The sequence below is a fragment of the Dryas octopetala genome, chromosome 1 (assembly GCF_963921425.1).
Source record: "Dryas octopetala chromosome 1, drDryOcto1.1, whole genome shotgun sequence".
Taxonomy (NCBI): domain Eukaryota; kingdom Viridiplantae; phylum Streptophyta; class Magnoliopsida; order Rosales; family Rosaceae; genus Dryas; species Dryas octopetala.
Genome location: NC_141366.1, coordinates 10,388,222 through 10,407,568, shown reverse-complemented (window position 1 = coordinate 10,407,568; position 19,347 = coordinate 10,388,222). Strand labels below are relative to the sequence as shown.

Here is a 19,347-nt window from a genome sequence, read left to right as displayed (position 1 = left end):
TTTTATATGTGTCCTATTATATAAGACATAATTTTCGTGCTTTTTTACATATTATTACTGTGCAACAATTTTATTGAAACTCGTGTGAGAGCTGAGGAAGTAACTAAATCTATTCATAAAATTAAAAATAATATTAAATTGAGTTTATACTCAAATATTTGTGCTCTATTTGGCAGGTCATAAGACACAAATATATGATTCATGCTCTTTGTTGCTGTCATAAGACACAAATATTACCATTGTGCTACTTGTAAGGTCACCCAAACCAAACCCCAAACAACTAAAACACAAAAACTCACTCCCCAGTTTTCTCTCTCTCCCTCGCGTCTCTGTTCTCTCTCGCCTCTCACCCTTGCTGCGCCTGTCACCGGCGCGTGGTGGCGCGTCCGGCGGCGGCTAGGCTGGGTGTTTGGCCCAGTTTGCTCGTCGTCACTCCCTCTCTCTTCTCCTAGTCTCGGATCACCCAGAAATTGCGCAGAAACTGAGAACCCAGTTTTCGCCCGTTTAGAGCTCCGGCGTTGACTCGCCGTTTCCGGCGTCTTCGCGGCCCAGCTCTGGCCCTGGAAGCTTCCTCTCGTCGAGCCGAGCACGGTGGTGTGCTCCGATCGTCTACCCGACGCTCCACGACGGTAAATCGAGGCTGAGAAGGCCGGCGGCTTCTCCGGCCAGTTTGAGCTTTTCCGGCGAGATTTGGCCCTCGATCCAGTTACGAGAAATGATCCTCTAGGTATGGGCTTTCCTTCCCCCTTGTTATTGCGTGTCAATTTTGAGAATCTAAAGATTTGAAATTTTAGGGCTTGTACCCATTTCGGGTTTACCTTGAATCGAGCATATTGGAATGAATTCTGAGTTGTTTTTGGTCCAATTGAAGTGCCTAGGTTGATTGGGGTTGATTTTTAGTTGAGAAACCAATTTGTTTTAGGATCAGGGTGTTGCAGGTTAGGGTTCAATTTAGGGTTTATCTGTTTAATCAATTAGGGATTTTTGTATAATTGTTTTTTTGTTCACTTCTTAGGGTTTGATTATCGGCTTAAACAGAGGGATTTAATTTGATTATCTGCATTATTTTCATCGATCAGTAAAATGTTGTTTGGTTATCTGCGTGTAATTGATTATCTGCATATTTGATTATATGTTCTGTTCTATTCTGCATAGGGACTAAAATGTTGTTTGGTTGTTTGATTAGTAAACTAGAAAACTCATTTGGGTTGGGTGTTATTAAATAAATTGTATTTATGGGTTAGTCACGGTTCGTTTATTAAGTTATGTTGGCCTCTGATTTCCACTGCAATGTCCTTTAATTAGGAATGTCAACAATGGATGAGAGTTCTAGAGCTGAAGCAGTCACAGAAGGGGTTGATCCTCCTCAAACAGCCCCACAGCCCCCAAGGCCCTCAACGACCCCACAATTCAAATGTGTTTGAACTTTTTTAAATTATGATATTCCTTATCAAGTGTGGCTAATCATTCTTTATTTTGTTTTGATTGGTTTAGGTTTCTTGTCTTGAGCAGGAGAGTAGCTCATTATATGATTAAACATTTCCGGTGAACAAAAGCTTCTATGAGATTTTGGATGGCTGGTTGATTCAATTTTTGGATGCCTGTTTGATTCAATTTGGATGAATGGATGAATGAACAAAAGCTTATGCGTTTTTTTTTTTGTCAGCTTGTTATGTAGAAAGGCAGCTTTGGTTTATTTTCAGCCTTTTTCCATAATAATAAAGTATGTATAAATAGGTAATGCTTTTCTTGTAATGGTTATTTTCCATGTCTCTTTTCCTATCGCTTTTTATTTTTTTTTACTGAGCAGGTTGGTTTATTATAGAGCAAATGCATAAATTTTTTGGATTATAGGGATCATTGGACATTGGTTATCATTGACCCGTATGCTGAATTGCTTTATCACTTAGATCCTATGTTAGGTGAAGTATAGAGTTCTAAACAATATTTGCAGAGGGATGAGGTTGAAACAGTATTGTTAATAGACGTCTCAATTCTCAATCTTTTACAGGGACTTTGCCATATTAGTGAGTTGAGTTCAAATTGGCTGGAAAAAGCTGAAGATGTAAGCACATAATTTTTTAAAATTTTTTTTATTATTTTCTTGTATCTGTATGTAAGGATCATGGTCGATTTTCTTATTAACTTTCTGGTCTATTTTTTTACAGGCTTTTAAAGTCAGAGACCATGTGGAAGTTAAAACTTATTGAGGTATGGTTTACTTTTCCTGTCTCCTTTGCTTGTTTTTTTTTTTAATACTCTCTTCTGCTATAAACAATTCCAAACCTGCTGGGAGTGATGTTATTGCTTTTTTTTAAATATTTCAGTCTAAGGAAAAGTCACATACACTTGAAACTTGTTGATGCAGACTTGGAATGAAGTTTAACTTGTTGATGTCATCCAAGATTACGTAGAATAGGAAAATGTTGGTAATAGTCTATTTATTTAATTGTAATATGTAGGTTTGTAAATCTTGTGTTTTGTACTTGCATATTACAATTGTAGTATGGTAACTAATATATACCTTTTTTTTTCCGAACAGATTACACAATAGAATCAAGTACTGATTGTCATTATTAGTCTATATGATTTGTTTGTAGCATATTATGATGAAATTAACTAATTGCAATTAAATCTTTTTTATTAGGTATTTTTACAATGATTGTTTTACTTTCTAATAGGGTTGTACACTATACTAATTTTTTACTAGTTTTAATGGTATAATATAATAACATGTATGCATATAGTTTTAATGGTACTACACTTCCAGTAGATAGGATAGTATTCTAGATTTCTAGTGTATAGCATGTGCTATATATATTGTGTAAGTGCAAAATAATAAGGTGTAAATATTAACACACAAAATGGTCTTCATAAAAATATATATTGTTTATTATTTTTTTTTTAAAACATAAACTCATTGGGCACATTTGTAGTAGATGTGCCATGTCCGTAACAGTACCGTGCCAGGCCACGTCTGCATGTTTGTCAACGTGATTGTCAGAGGGAAGACACAATTAGTACTTGTATTTGTGTCTTTGTGGGTGTGACACAAATATCAAGATTGTGCCTCATCTTTATGAGTAACGCCAATACCGGTCACGAGCACATAATCGTGGCTGCAGCGTTACCAATGACATTAGAGCATGATTAATTGTGCTTTTTGAAACAAATGACACAAATATAAGCTTGTGCTCTGTAAAGTTTTTTCTTGTAGTGATGTGTATATCAACGCATATCAACGCCATTATATATCCTCTCCTTCTCTGATTGCCCTCTTCCTCTTTCTCTCTTTCTCTATGTGTCTATGAGTCGATCTTTCTCGAGCTGCTTCTTTTTTTGTCTATGAGGACTCCGAACCTCTGTGTCTATCCTTGCGGCGTTGCGTTTTGGCTTTGGGTTCTACTTGCGTGACTGGATTCTGCTTGGGCTTATATTTTAGACCCAAATTAATAATAGGTCAAAAGGGCCAAAATGAATAATAGGTCAAAAGGGCCAAAATGAATAATAGGTCTAATGGGCCAACGTAAGTATAAAATGGGTTAAGGATGACTCGCTTTAAAGGATGTTTATCCTATCATATATGCGAAATTTAAGTCAAATAAAGAGTTTTAACTTTTTTAAAGTTTTTGAGAAATTTGACTATTGAATAATGCTTGAGCACCTCAAAGTGCTTGAACACCCGTTGAACACTACTTGAAGGGGGTTTGACTGTTTGAGCACTTTTCGATAGAATTTAAGTACTACTCAAGAGTTTAAATTCTAAATTTTTTTTTAAAGGAAAAATTTTACAAACAGGACACATACTTTGATGGTTGTTTCATTTCAGGACATTAATTTTGCTTTGTGTTAATGAAGAACACATACTTTCATTTTGTGTCAATTAAGGACCATATTTTTTTTTTTAGGTTTTATCTAAACTTTGGCCCGACGTTGGACCTATCAAAACTCCACCAAATTTAGCAAACTTATACTTGGTTTAAAGATATGCATTTCCTCTTTACAACCATATAAAGATCACCTAATCGGATCTCTACAATTTCTGATAATCGGCCCCAAAGTAAGGTATCCGAAATTGTCCGATTTTCTAAATTTTTTCTCAGAGATCCGATATGACAATTTCGGGTACCCTATTTTTGGGTCAATTATCTGGAGTTGTAGATGTCCGATTTGAGTGATCTTTATATGGTTGTAAAGAGGAGATGCATAGCTTTAAACCAAGTATAAGTTTGCTAAATTTAGTGAAGTTTTAATGAGTATAATGTCGAGCCAAAGTTAAGATAAAAATTGAAAAAAAATATGGTCCTTAATTGACACAAAATAAAAGTATATATCTTTCATTAACACAAATTAAAATATGTATCATGTTTGTAAATTTTTCCAATTTTCAAATGGTTAAAAGTCTTTAATGAAAACTAAAATATGTTAGTTTCCAAATTTCTCGTCATAAATCTACAACTAGAAAATGATGCAAATTAATGCTCTAACTACTCGTGAACGAAAACACATCGATTCCTTTCCACATTACCTCAATGAAGAGCCGGTTGTTCATGAGTTCCTCAACTTTATTAGCCGTGACCACGAAGATGATGACGACAACAATGACTTTGACTTTCTCGTCGAGCCAACTCTTGTCTGCTAATTGCATGTTTTCTTGGGAGGTAGGTGGTGGACCAGCCATGACCATCTCTTATATTTACGATTTACGAGGCTCTGTGTGAAAAACTAAAAGTTAATTAGCCCTTAATAGATTTGTTTTTGGCTACAAACAGATTAACTATATACAAGAATTTAGACAAAATAAGTATACAAAGTCTAGTAAGCTGTAAGCCTTATGATATTAAAAAAATAAGATGCCTTTTTTAATTAATTAATTATTATATACGAAATTTGAATTTAAGATATTTTTTCAACAAAAGAAAATTGGGTGTCATTCACTAATACATAGTTATATGATACATTTCTTGGTATCTTCAGTTCAAATTTGTTTCTTGAAAATTGGGTGTCATTCCCTAATATATAGTTATTTGATATATTTCTTGGTATCTTAACTTCAAATTTTTTATGTCTGAGAAAATTGGGTGTCATTCTATAAATTCTAAACCCTTAACAATTGATCCCGGCCTAATACATGATTCGCCTAATGTTGAATCCATTAATTCTAACCCTGCACCTTTTTTCCTTAGCTCCCAGGCCTGAAACAAGATCATAAGTGTATTCAATTAGGACATATACCCAAGGAATAAAATTTCGGATTTCGAGGAAATTTTGATAGAAATTTCGACGAAAATTTCGAAAATTTTTAAATTTCGATAAAAATTAGACGGAAACGACGAAAATTGCTATCAAAATATGGAAATTTTGAATGAAACTTTACCATATGTTTATTTAACATATTATCTACAACATTGATAAAAAAATATTAAAGAAACCAAATTATATAGTAGGTTTCATGTGATATAAAATGAACATAATGCGTGCTGGAGGCAAATACTATTAAATAAAATTAGTATAGTGAATAAATAAAATTAGTATATTCTTTATACTCTATAATCTATACACTAAACTCTATATACTCTATATTCTTTAGGATATATATATATATAATATAAGATATTTGGATTTAGGCCTTTAGAGTATTTTTTATTATTTTATATATAGAAATGTATTATGATTAAAGTTTAAAAATAACTAAACGAAACCCCAAACTTTTTTTTTTTTCAATTGTCCAAAGATCCCAAACCCCAATCAACCATAAATTTTTTTTTTCTTTTCTTTTTTTTTTCTTTTTTTTTTTCTTTTTTTTTTCTTTTCTTTCCCTTCCCTTTTCTTTTCTTTCCCTTTTCTTTTCTTCCCGTGGTTCTCTCCTTCCCTATCTTTTCCCTCTCTCCTACTGTGTTGCATGGTTCTCTCCTTCCCTATCTTTTCTCTCTCTCCTACTGTGTTACATATAGGCTCAAAGCCATTGTGTCACACGCTCCCAGCCGCCATGATATATCATCTATTTCATTTCTCTCTCCTTCTCTCCTTCTCTCTTGCGCCAATCTCTCTCGCTCTCCCCGATGGCCCGATCTGATCTTCATCTTCTCCATCACTCTTCTCTCTTCTCTCTCTTCTCTTCCTTCTCTCTCCTCCCTCCCAAATCACTCCGGTGGCTTCTCTCCCTTCTCTCTCTTCCCTCCCAAATCACTCCGGTGGCCGAATTTGTAGGAGAATGTAGAAGACAGATGGCTGGGTTCTTGAGCGGCTGAGTTTTTGAGCAAAATTTTGCGAAATTTGATAATTTCGGCGAAATACTACCGAAAAATTGACGAATTAGTGTTAAAATTTTCATACCCTAAAAAACGAAATTTTCGGCGAAATTTCAAAATTTAACTCCTTGCATATACCATAAGTTCACACTATTAAAAAAAAAAATTCAATCATATAGAATTATTGAGATTTGCCTACCACTGTATTGAACACGCAATCATCATTGTGGAAGATTCTGTTTTTCCCACCACTTATGATTGCTATTAATTGGTCTCTCGGAAAGGATATATGGAACTTTTTCCTATTCCTCTTCCTCCTTTTTCTCTTCATGGACATCTCTGTTTTTAGTTACTAGTAAGAATTATAAAACTTATATAGTTATATGATACATTTCTTTTCTCTTTTGGGAAAATTGCACAAATACGGAATACCAGACAGCTGTGTCCCATTATCACCCAAAAAAGATATATTTACTATTTGCCACATGGACTTTTCTCGTGGGCTAATTTGACCTCATCACATTCCATCATCTAACTTTCTATTATGTAATATGGGCATTTTCAACCATCCATGTGATAGGACATTTAAAAAATAACTCACCTAATTTGCTCACTTTACCCTATTTTAACTCTTGTTAAATTTAGTGGTTAATCAAATTACGAAATCTAAATAATTTGAAATAAAAAAATAACATCATCTTTTGTACGTAAGGTGGCACATGTGATAATCTACAACAATCTTCTCAAATCACAGAGATATGATATTGTAACAAGCCTCCCTTAGTCTTGTCTATTTTTTGTTTTTTTAATTGATCTTTTAAACATATTTATTCACAAAACTAATGACTTTAGGTAAATATCGTAACAGGCCTTCATTAGTTTTATCTGTTTTTTTTATCGATCTTTTCAACATATTTATTCGATCACAAAACTAACGGATTTAGGTAAATGTGACACGAAAATAAGTTTTGATGGTTAAAAACATATAAAGTCTTAAACTCTCAAGTGGTAAATTGAGAGGTTGAATGACAAAGTAGTAATTAAGCCATTAGAAAAATTTATAATCCACAAGAAATATGTACGTGTTAATAACATCTATATATACTAATTTACTAGACAACATCTATACTATTTTATATATTACTATAGGGAACACACTAACAAGCATCGCCTGAACATCAAACTTGGAAATTAAAACTTATCATCCATGCTCCGTTTTTATTTTATTTTTGAAGACTAGACAATGCATAACAAGGGCGCCTAAAGGCCCAACCAATTACAGCTTGATGCATATACCTACAGAAAACAGTTTGGTGGAATTATCGTTCTTCTTCCCAACCCACATACCAATCAGTGAAAGATTAAGTAAAGACTTGTAGCTTAAGTGGTTTAGAGCACACCAAACACGATTAGTAAGTTAACGTCCATCAAATTCGGAATTGGAGACGCCATTTATTGATATAATTTCTGGTTCCTCTCCACATATACCAGCTCCAACCATTTTTCTTGCTGTAAAGAATGCTGGCTTTGCAGGTAATGGTAATGACATGCTTTCATTTGTCAACGTAGATATAACATCTGACATGGTGGGTCGATCTGCTGCATTTTCCTCTACGCATAGTAGACCAACATGGATGCATCTCAACAATTCATCCCTAATACATGAATCGCCTAATGTTGGATCCATTAATTCTAATCCTGCACCTTCTTTCCATAACTCCCATGCCTGAAACAAGATTATATATAAATATTCATTTAGGGTATATTTGCCAGAATCTGCGCACACCATATAGAAATTAAATTTCAATCATAATTGAGATTTGTGGGCATACGTATCCAACTATATTGAGCACACCATCATCATTGTAGAAGCTGCTGTTTTTCCTGCCACTTATGATTTCAAGCATTAACACACCAAAACTGTAGACATCAGATTTTGTTGAAAAAAGTCCCTCCATAGCATATTCTGGAGACATATAACCACTGTACCAAATGACAAGTAACAATTTTTAGTACATATATATACAAATGCATGTTTATTAGTAACCAAAGTACTGAGAACTTAAGAACTTATACATCTTTAATTTCACTTACTATGTCCCAACAACCCTATTAGTATTTGCTTGTCGTTCATTATTGGTGAAAATCCTTGCCAGACCAAAATCTGATATTTTGGGGTTCATATTTTCATCAAGTAGTATGTTACTTGTTTTTAAATCTCTATGAATTACCCTCAATCTTGAGTATTTGTGCAAGTAAAGCAATCCTTGAGCAATTCCTCCAATTATGTCAAAACGCTTCTTCCAATCTAGTAGCTGGCATCTGATTGAATCTGTTCAATAAAATTTAAAATTTATTTATTTGTCGAAATTTGAAATGAGAGAGATATAAATTAAATTAATTAAACAAGTACTCATATTCAAGTGATCATAGTCCAACTCCCAACCAAATAGAAAGTAGTCCAGACTTCTGTTTGGCATATACTCATATATTAGCATCCTTTCTTCACCGTATATGCAAAGCCCCAAAAGCTGAACAAGATTCGTATGTTGGAGTTCAGAAATGAGTTTCACTTCATTTTTAAACTCCAATGTTCCTTGTCCTGAATATCTTGAAAGCCTCTTCACCGCTATATCTTGCCCTGATATTAATTTGCCCTGAATTTAATTATGATCCATAACATGTCACATGATCACCATCAGTTATTTTTTCGATATTAGTTAATAATATGATAGAACAATTAATTTTAATGATTTAATTAAGACTTAATTACCTTATAAACAGGTCCAAAGCCACCCTCACCAAGCTTGTTTTCATTGGAGAAGTTGCATGTGGCAGTCATGACAGATCCATAGCTACATACTCTTAAATCATGTCTCATCTTTACATCATTTTGTAGCCCACTGACATTATTAGTTGATCTATCAGATGCCATCAAGTCAAGCAGTTCCTTCTCAATCTTTGTCTTGTTTCCCCCTATTAATTTCGATTAATAGATGTTGGAAATTAAATTAAATTTTCCATTTGCAACAACAATATATATATAGTCATTGTCAAAGGTGTGAAATTCGATCCATCTGTACCTACGCCTAATAGGTTCATATTATATATACATTCAGTAATTGTGTTTAAAGGTTAATCTAGGTACCTGAAAGTAACAATTTAATTCTTCTTCGTTGCAGATAGCACACGATGCAAAGCACCACTGCTAATAAAGCAGCCGGGATTGATTCGCCAATCCTCAAGTACTTCTGCTTCTTTGTATCTGCATTGAGTAATAGTTACTAGTCATTATTATTTGCTAATGATATATGTTTAAGAGCTAGCTTATCCGGCTCTATACTTATGTCAAACAAGTAGTTAGTTCCTAATTATATGTGTAAGAGCTTGCATCTCCCTAGACTTAAAAGGTTTATTTGCACATTTACTCTCTGAAATTATAGTTCCGTCTCACTTTATCTCTTAATATTTATTATCTCAATTTATCCCAATAAATTTCTCTCATGTCTCACAAAAACCGTTTAGTCCATCAATTTACCCCCTGTCACATAGATGCGATGTCAGTAATTCAAACGATAGAATGGACAAACTTGACAGTTTCGGATTATGTGTTGGGATTGATGAGAAAATGAGAGAAAGAGAGTGAGAGAGTAGGAAAAATCCAAAGAGACTACATTGCTTCATATAAGTATTACAGAGAGAGAGTACATGACTTTATATACTCTTAGTAACTAACTGTAACAGCAAAACTTTAAAACTTATAAGGCTTATTTGCACATTTGGCACCTAGCTTTAAGGTTTTATCTCAATTTACCCCTTTACATTTTTTTTTCTCACATAACCCCCTGAACTTTTATGCCATGTCTCACATTGCCCGATTCTGTTAACTCTGTCTATACCACCGTTAAAAATGCTGACGGGGCAGGATAATTTCGTCTTTTCAGCCACAGAGGTGCCATGTGGTAATTTGTGGGACCCAATATGCCATGTTGGCAACCCTCTCACATTTTTTTAATTAAAAATATAAAAACTGAAATTTTAATTAAATAAAAAATTGTAATTAAAAAAAAAATTCTGGATTGTGTGGGGTGGGTTTGAGGTGGGGCTGGGGCGGGGGAGGGGGGTGGGAGGGGTTTGGGTGGGGCGCGGGAGGGGCTGGGTTGGGGGGAGAGAGCCGGGGAGGGGGGCTGATGCTGGGTAGGGAAGAAGATAAAGGGGCGGGGAGGCTGTTGCTGGGTGGGGGTGCGTTCGGGCTGGGGGTAGGGGGTGCGATGGGGCTGGGTGGGCGGGGCTGTGGCTGGGTGTCTGGGGCTGGGTGCGGTGGAGGGCAGGGCAGGGCCTGGGCCTGGGGGGTGGGCCGAGTTGGGGCTGGGCGGGGCAAAGCAAGGGCTGGTTGGGGGGTGGGCTGATCTGGGGTGGGGCTGGGCTGTGTGGGGAGGATCAGGGAAGGGTGAGGCTGGGCAGGGCGGGGCTGGGTGGTACGGAGCTTGGCTGGGCGGGGAAGAGTTGGGGCAATGGGTGGAGGTGGGGTGAGGCGGGGCTGGGTTGGGTTGGGGGGTGGACGGGGATAGGTAGGTGGGGAGGGAGGGAGCTGGGTAGGTGGGGTGGATGGGGCTGGATTGGGGTGGTGGACGGGGATAGGTAGGCAGGGAGGGAGGGGGCTAGGTGGGTGGGGTGGACGGGGCTGTGTTGGGAGGGTGGACAGGGATTGGTGGCGGGGAGGGAGGGGGGTTGGGTGGGGGTTAGGAGGAGTGTGACGGGGTTGGGTGGGTTGGGTTGGTTTGGGGGGGAGGTGCGACACTGCGACGGTGGAGGGGGTGGCCAGAATGGTAGGGAGGGGGAGGGGGCTGGCATGCGCAGGAAAGGGAGGGATTTGGTTTTTTTTTTTTTTTTTAAATTTAATTGATTTTAAATATTTTAATTTAAAGTTGTATTATTTTATTAATTTAAATATTGTTTTAAAAATATTTTACGGCTGAAATGACAAGATTACCCTTCCACGTCAGCATTTTTAACTGTGGTGTTGACAGAGTTGACGAAATCAGGCAAAGTAAGACACAGAATAAAAGTTCAGGGGGTTATGTAAGATAAAAAAATATAAGGGGGTAAATTGAGACAAAACCTTAAAATCAAGTGCTAAATGTGCAAATAAGCCAACTTATAAACTACTAACTCATACACTAACAATATGAGTCGACACAGGAAAGGGAATAAATTAAGACAATAAATTTTAAAAGGATAAAGTGAAACGAAACTATAATTTATGGGAGTAAATGTGCAAATAAGCCTACTTAAAATAACAAGTCATTTTTAATTTAGTTACGAATGTATATGAAATCGATCACTTCTGAACTCAAAAGATTAGTAGACTTACCAGCTGATGGTCTGTTTTCTTGTTGATCTACAGTAGTCCTAGTGGCAAACCGCTGGCACCCTTGATCAGTGTTATAGCCATTACAGTAATCTGCTCGTGCAATATCATGTCCTCCATATGCAAATAGTCGCCCACTCTTTTTCAGCACCCATGGTGATATTTCACTTCGACTTACAGGAGTGGAAAAGGTGAAGTAGTCTTGAGTCGCATTTGAAACTACGCTAAAATTAAACATGTGTAGCCCAAATACATCATCAGGTGATATAAATTCAAATCTCCCATCTCTAAACACTCCACTGCTCCAATGAACCACCCCAGCTCGGCTAATGTTCAATCGGCGTCCTTTGGGGTCCCAATCGAGGCTCCAATTCCCCGATGAAAGCGACCAAGTGGGGCCTGTAACTTTATTAACGCCCAATTTCATTCCTGGCAAAAGAGTATCAGTAGGACAATCAAAACTTTGCCACAAAACCCTCTTGGTTGACCCATCATCAGAGTTGACTTCTTGTAGAACAAAGTTGCCAGAACCCAACAGAGTAGCCACAACACTAGCACTACTACTACTTCTACAATTTTGTGGACAAGCTGAGGCAAGCACAAGAGGATACATCCCACCTTTTTGGGTAATTTTCAATGTTTTGTTTTGGTCCAAGGTCAGAAGTAGTCCTACTGTTGATGATGTTGGGTGTACGCTTGGTGTGCATCGATTGGGAATGCGCCATACCAGATTTGAACGTTCCAGCAACCATATACCTAGCTGGTAACTGTTATTGGAATCTAGGTAGAAACCCAAACTGAAATTCCCTTTTGCAGAACTTAAACAACTTAAGGAATCGAGAGTGTCACCTGGTTTGAGTGTGTCCCTTGAAGTTGAACAGTACATGCATGAAAAAGTACTCGTGACGACCAACAAAATTAAGTTCAGACTATTGCAGCTAGCCATATATTGACACCTGCAACGGCGGAACCAAGAATTTTAATTTATATATAAGAAGCCTGAATCAGGAAAGAAAATTAACATAATCGACAAGTAAATTTCTTCAAACTTTAAAAGGGTTGTAGATACAAAGAAAAAACAAAACGGTCAAGGAGAATCACGCACACATGCATGTGATGCAAAATTTACCTTTTATCTTAACTGAAACTGCAATAAATATGACTCTCCTATTTGAATGCAGGCTGCAGCTGTAGGATTTTGCCGCGTAACTAGTGAACAACCAAGGGCTCAGAGATTAAGAAGACATGAATGTGAAAGGCTGAAAGTTAGGCTTGAGTGTTCTAAGACTAAATTGGTAAAAGATTGACTAACTTAGAACTACTATATATAGGATCGAAATAGTAGCTGGCACATGCAATCCGTTATACACGAAATAGAAGAAAATTAAGGGTGATATGTCTTCTAATTAATTAAGAATATTTATTTGGACTAACTTAGAAAAATGACACACTTTGTTGAAAGTTGAGCTATAGATAATATAGAGAATGAACATTATAATTGCCTTAATTACCTTAGGTTACTATATATGTCAGTGTAGCTTTTATACGAGACATTTTTGACATAGATCTAAAAGCTATGCCTAATAACGGTGGGTTTAGTTCAGGTTTTGTTTTTTTTTTTTTTTTTCTTTCTTTCAGATTTCTGTCCATTCATGATCGATTCATCAGTTGTCCACTTACTCAGTTTATTCTCTTCTTACTCTATATTGGAATGACTTTTACACATTTATTATAAGGTATATTGCACATTGTAGTTTGATGATCTAAACCCTATATTGTTTAGGGTTTCATTAAAAATCATTTTTAGATGAACACATTTATTTTTGATATACAATTAAATGGTGGCCATTTAATCAAATCATTACATAATCTCTAATTTAACCAATTTTTTACTTGAAAATAAAAAAAATAATAATACTTTCATTAAACATGAGACAATATCACAATGGGAAAAGATTTGGGGCTTCAATGATTGTGCCTTAATTTGTGTCTCAATCCTATGTGGCAAAATTAATTGGTACACATCACTAATTATTTTTATGTGATTATACACATTACTATTAATTTACAATATCAAATTAAAATTATTTTTTATTGATAGACGATCTTACCCATCACAAAACCAATGACAATAATTTTTACTTGTATTAAGATTTTATATTATCAATTTATTATCTATAATTACTCAATATTGTACAATCAAATTGTTGTTTAAAGAATTAAACGTTCTTCATCTCCATCAAAACCAAAAAATAAAAAAAGAAAGAAACTGCAACACGTTGAAGGGGAGGCTCTATCTATCCAAGTCTAACTTAAGTCACTTTCTTCTCTCCAATAGTCCAAAAGGCATGCTTCTTCTCTCCAATCGTCCAAAAAGCATGCTTCTTCTCTACGGCATACTTGTATTAAAATTGGGTCGCCTTGAAAGTGGGCCTTGGGTAGTCTGGGCGGTTGCCTTGTATAATAAAAAATTGGGCTTCTTCTCTACGGCATACTTGTATTAAAATTGGGTCGCCTTGTAAGTGACTCTTGGGTGATTTGGGCGGACGCCTTATATAATAAAAAATTGGGCCCCCTTGAAAGTGGGCCTGGGTGGTCGCCCCTGCTGCCGCCTTTGCTGAGGGCTGGGCGGCTGGCTCTGTCTTTAATGAATTGACTAGCTAGCTGTGGTTGAGAAAAAGATGAAGAAAAGAGTTGTAGTGAATGTGAAAGACAGAAAATCACGTTGTTGGACTTGTGAGGCGCAAATCATGTTGTCTGTTGAATTTATTTGCTGTACGCCAATCTTGCGTGGAAAACTTTGATCATGTACGTGGTTTCAGAGAAATCAGGTGGTGCGCGCTTTCTTAATTAGTAAAGAGATGGTCCCCGGGCTCAGGTAAGCTTCCCAGAAATATTTAGGAAATTAATTAATTCAACGGATGATCTTCGTAGGATCCGGATCTAAGGGATATATCTTCAACAAATGATCGGTCAGCCGTCAACATAACCGATTGAAAGGTACGTCTTGACTTGACTACAGAGGGTGTACATGTGTAAATATAACCCAAAAAAATACACACATATTTTACAGGGTTTTGTTTAAAAGTCCACTTGAGATATACATCTGATTATTAAACCCGCACGCTACAGTAATTTCTTATCCGGCCCATTTCTTAAAACACCCAACACATTGCTGAACAAAAGCTATTAAAAAGAATTTAAATTACATTATGCCACCGCATGTTTAGTTTCTTCCTTACTTTTGCACCTGCTATAGTGCTATATACCTAATAGCTGGCATGTGTCTTTTTTTTTTTTTTTTTCCTTTTTGGCTAACCCACTTGTTATGTAACTACTAGCTGACATGTGTTTTCTTTTTTCCTTTTTTGCTGAAACAACTTGCTATGTAACTAGGGGTGGGTACCGGAATGTCGGTAAACCGGCACTCGGTTGGACCGGCATTCTCGGTCGGCTTGGCTCGGAATGGGCATTAACCGAGTGGGTTGAGCGGTGGCCTGATGAGAGGATCAAGAACATACCAGTTCGCTGGAAAATTGGCAAGGAAACTAGCAACCTTTTAAGCCTTCGATCTGCCACCTACGGTGGTCGGACAAACAACCCAAATACACCAAAAGACTCAAGCCGAAGAGAGGAGGCTCTGGGTACCAACCACGAATCACGACGACGCCGGAATCGCAGAGTTTGTCGGAGGAGACGACCGGCCTTGATTGGGTTTTGGGTTTTCAGAATCCTTGGGTGATCTGAGGATAGGGGAGAGAGAGGAGAAAGGGGAAGATTTTCTGGGGTGGTCACGTCGCCACCCAAGGCCGGACGACGGAAATTTCGCCGGTCAATGCTCGGCGTGAGTACAAAGGGATGAGAGAGATGAGAGCATCAAGGTAGAGGAGAGAGAAATGAGATTTTTTTTTTTTAAGCCATTAAGAGAAATAGAATTAATTTTTGATTTTGGGGGTTTAGTGTTTTGGGGTTGGGGTTTGGAGTTTTTACTTTAAATATATTTATATATAAAATACATTTTTATACCTTAAAATATCTTTTTATATAATACATTTTTATAATTTATATAAAACATTTATTTATAAATTTATAAATTATAAAATTATAAAATTTTTAATTTATATAATACATTTCTATATAAAAATTAATTAAAATATCCTAAATTCTAATATTATACCATATCCTAAACCTTAGGGTATATAGGGTATAACATATAGTGATATACCATATTCTAATATTATACCATATTATAGTATTATACCATATCCTAAACATTTTTATAGTTATATAATTATATACCAACTATGAAAGTATGAATTATAGTCTTAGGGTATAGGATATAAGGTATATGATTTAAATTTTTTAAAACACACAATAGGGTTTAGGGTATGAGATATAGGATATAGGGTTTAGAATTTAGTATATATTTATATATATAGTATATAGTCATATATGATATATTTATGGTTCAATTGAAATAATTATATTATATAAATTAAAAAACATATAAATTATTAATCATAGGGTTTAGGGTATAGAAAGCTTGTTTTCATCAGAGAAGTTGGCTGTGGTAGCCATGACAGATGCATAGCTAAATACTCTTAAGTCATTTATCATATTTCCCTCATTTTGAAGCCCAGTGATAATGACACTACAAGAAAAATATATTTAGGCGACGAAACTTTGGGAGACGAACCAAAATTCGTCGCCCAAAGAAACTTTGGGCGACGAACAATAAATATTGTCGCCTAAACCCATACATTTTTGGGCGACGAATATGTTCGTCGCCCAACGTTACTTTGGGCGACGAATATAAGTTTCCTCGCCTAAAAGAACTTGGGGCGACGAAACTAGTTCGTCGCCTAAAAAACGCGCTAAAACGACAGCTTATCCATACTTTGGGCGACGAATATGTAAGTTCCTCGCCCAAAGTGACTTTGGGCGACGAACAGAAATATTCCTCGCCTAAAATAACTTTAAGCGACGAATTATTTCGTCGCCCAAGATGATTTTAAGTGAGGAAGGCTTCTGTTCGTCGCCGAAAGTCACTTTGGGCGAGGAACTTACAGATTCGTCGCCCAATGTATGGGCGAGGAACATGCACATTCCTCGCCCAAAGTCTCATTGCCTTTTTTTTTTTTGGGTACAATTTTATATAGGTTATATTCATATAATGCGATTGTGTTTCCATTAATCCAAATCGTTCAATTTTTAATTCCTCACTCAATGATCATCATTGAAAAAAATTAGCTCAATCAGAGATGTAAAAGTTACGTAACGGTACTCGAATTTATGAACGATCGTGAATTTTCTAATACTAATCGTTCGAGTAGATCAATTCCGATTTGGCCGATTTTTTGCAGGATGATCTTTTAGTATAAACGAATAAAATGAACGGCTCAGATTGTTGAAATTACATTGTAGTATTCACAATTGTTGAATCGACGAAGTTTCAACGAAAAAGCTAATAGAATTATACTCTTCAAGTGTATTTGTATGTAGAAGCTCACTTTTCTATTGTGTTTTTAACGATCCGAACTGATTCTTTCTTAGTTCCCCACTCAAAGATCATCCATGCAAAAAATTATCTCAATCGGAGATGTAGAAGTTATGTTTGGCGTTTAGGGTGTATAAACGATCGTGATTCTTATAATAATAATTGAACGGGTATATGAACTATGATTTGACCGATTTTTTGCAGGGATGATCTTTGAGTATCAACATAGATGATGAACGGCTCTGATAGTTGTAATCTCGTAGTGCTCTTCATAATTATTGAAACAACAAGGTTTCAATGAAAGAGTTAATAGAATTTTATTCTTCAAATGTATAAACCGTTTTTTTATATATAGAATCTCAAATATCGATCTTGTTTTCAATGATCCGAATCGTTCATTTATTAGTTTCCCACTCAAAGATCATCCATGCAAAAAATTATCTCAATCGAAGATGTAGAAGTTAGGTTTGGCGTTTAGGTGTATGAACGATCGTGGTTCTTATAATAATAATCGAACGGGTAGATGAACTCCAATTGGACTGATTTTTTGCACGGATGATCTTTGAATATGAACATAGACGATGAACGGCTCTGATTGTTGTAATTATGTTATGGTCTTCACAATTATTGAAATGACAAGATTTCAATGAAAAAGTTAATGAAATTTTATTCTTCAAATAAATAAACTGTTCATTTATATATATAATCTCATATATTGATCGTGTTTTCAACGATCCGAACCGTTCATTTATTAGTTTCTCACTCAAAGATCTTTTATGCAAAAAATTAGCTCAATCAAAGTTTTAGAAGTTAAGTATCAGAGATCGAACTTATGAACGATCATGATTTTAATAATGATAATCGAACGGCTAGATGAATTTCGATTTGACCGATTTTTTTTAAGGATCATCTTTTAGTGAGAGACTAATAAATGAACGGTTCGGATCGTTAAAATTAATAAATTGATTATATAAAATTAACAACATATTTAGTTATTTAAAATTAATTATTCGGACAGCTTTTAGGCGACGAAGTGGGAAAGTCGTCGCCCAAGACTCTTTGGGGCGACGGAATTCCTTCTTCGTCGCCCAAAAGTTGAAAAATTGGGCGGTATTAAGCCCGCCATTTATTTTAATGTTTGAGCGACGAACATACATTCGTCGCCCAAGTGGTTTTTAGGCGAGGAGATTCTTTGTTCGTCGCCCAAGAACGTTTTGAGCGACGAAAAGGTTTCGTCGCCTAAAGTTCTCGAAATTTTTAACCACTTTCTTTTTCTTCTTCTTTTTCTTCTTCTTTTCTTTTTTTCTTCTGTTTTCTCTCTCATCTCTCTTAGCTTATCTCCCAGCCGCAGCCCCGCCCAGCCCCAGCCCCAGGCCGCCCATCCCCTCCCAGCCCCAGCCCCAGGCCCGCCCATCCCCGCCGATCCGTCCATCCCCGTCGATCCCCACAGAAACCCCGATCCCCGCTCAGCCCCAGCCCCGCCGTCGTTTCGCCTCCCCTCGTCGCCGATCGCCACCCCCACTTCTCTCTCCCGAAACCCACCCCCTCTTCTCTCTCTCTCCCCGAAACCCACCCCCTCCTCTTTCTCTCTCCCCGAAACCCTCTCGGCTTCCTCTTTCTCTCTCCTTCCCCTCTCCCTGCCGCCTCCATTGATTCCCATTCCTATCCCCACTAGCAACCCCTCCTGAACCCAGCTGCAGCAAACCCACCCCGATTGTGGGTTTTTGGTGGTTTTTTTTATATTTTTTATATTTTTTATATTTTTTATATTTTTTATATTTGGGTGTTTTTTGTTTTTCTGTTTTATGTGTTTTCTGCTCATTAGCTTTAGTTTTGTTTCAGAGGGATCAAGTACAGGTGGCCAGGGGAATAATAATACCCAGGGAAATTTTTCAGGTCAGACTTAAGACTCAATCGCTTCTTTAATGTTATTTAGCTGGTGTTTTTAATTTTTTATTCTTAAATTTGTTTATTAGTATTGAATAAATTAGTTTAATTCTGATCATTGTTCTTAGGGAAATTAGTTTGCTGATATTTTTTTATGCTAGATTAGTTAGTTTGTTAGTTTTTAAATGTAAAATTTAGTTTAATTACAAAATGTAGATTAATTAGTTTGAGAAATATAATTTAGTGATAAGGTAGAAGGTGATGGAGTCAGTTCCCAATGATGTAGTTCAGCCATCCTCGAGTACTGGGAGCCCTTCTATGCCACGGAGGGCCCGTCGATC

At 36.4% G+C, this 19,347-nt stretch overlaps 2 protein-coding genes and 1 long non-coding RNA gene across 5 annotated transcripts; 1 reads left to right on the top strand and 2 right to left on the bottom strand.

Moving 5' to 3' along the window:
* The first annotated feature begins 253 nt into the window (after positions 1–253).
* LOC147297673 (uncharacterized) lies at positions 254–2,381 on the top strand. Of its 3 annotated transcripts, none has more exons than XR_015119931.1 (5): positions 254–727; positions 1,306–1,580; positions 1,667–1,723; positions 2,012–2,065; positions 2,169–2,381. It is a non-coding gene; the product is annotated as an uncharacterized LOC147297673 (long non-coding RNA). The 3 variants fall into 3 exon arrangements; XR_015119930.1 differs by having other exon boundaries at positions 1,667–1,737; XR_015119929.1 differs by having other exon boundaries at positions 1,667–2,065.
* A 5,287-nt stretch (positions 2,382–7,668) lies between these two features.
* On the bottom strand, positions 7,669–9,541 carry LOC147297672 (G-type lectin S-receptor-like serine/threonine-protein kinase At1g11330). Its single transcript, XM_086240904.1, has 6 exons — positions 9,400–9,541; positions 9,025–9,227; positions 8,698–8,908; positions 8,346–8,583; positions 8,084–8,234; positions 7,669–7,977 (listed from the first exon to the last, which is right to left on the bottom strand). The coding sequence occupies exons 2-6, from the start codon at positions 9,184–9,186 to the stop codon at positions 7,669–7,671; spliced, it is 1,071 nt and encodes a 356-aa protein (XP_086097030.1). The 5' UTR covers positions 9,187–9,227; positions 9,400–9,541.
* A 2,025-nt stretch (positions 9,542–11,566) lies between these two features.
* Positions 11,567–12,248, bottom strand: LOC147297671 (G-type lectin S-receptor-like serine/threonine-protein kinase CES101). Its single transcript, XM_086237445.1, has one exon. It carries the CDS (start codon positions 12,233–12,235, stop codon positions 11,567–11,569), a length of 669 nt encoding a protein of 222 aa, XP_086093571.1. The 5' UTR covers positions 12,236–12,248.
* Between the last annotated feature and the right edge of the window lie 7,099 nt (positions 12,249–19,347).

What these genes read in the sequence shown, in the direction of transcription:
- LOC147297672 (XM_086240904.1), bottom strand. Translation starts at nt 9,186, where the DNA reads ATGGCATCTGATAGATCAACTAATAATGTCAGTGGGCTACAAAATGAT. An exon ending in AATAGGGTTGTTGGGACATA is followed by an intron (nt 8,235 to 8,345) that starts GTAAGTGAAATT and finishes CATTTGGTACAG; the next exon opens with TGGTTATATGTCTCCAGAAT. An exon ending in TGCTCAATATAGTTGGATAC is followed by an intron (nt 7,978 to 8,083) that starts GTATGCCCACAA and finishes ATCTTGTTTCAG; the next exon opens with GCATGGGAGTTATGGAAAGA.
- LOC147297671 (XM_086237445.1), bottom strand. Translation starts at nt 12,235, where the DNA reads ATGTATCCTCTTGTGCTTGCCTCAGCTTGTCCACAAAATTGTAGAAGT.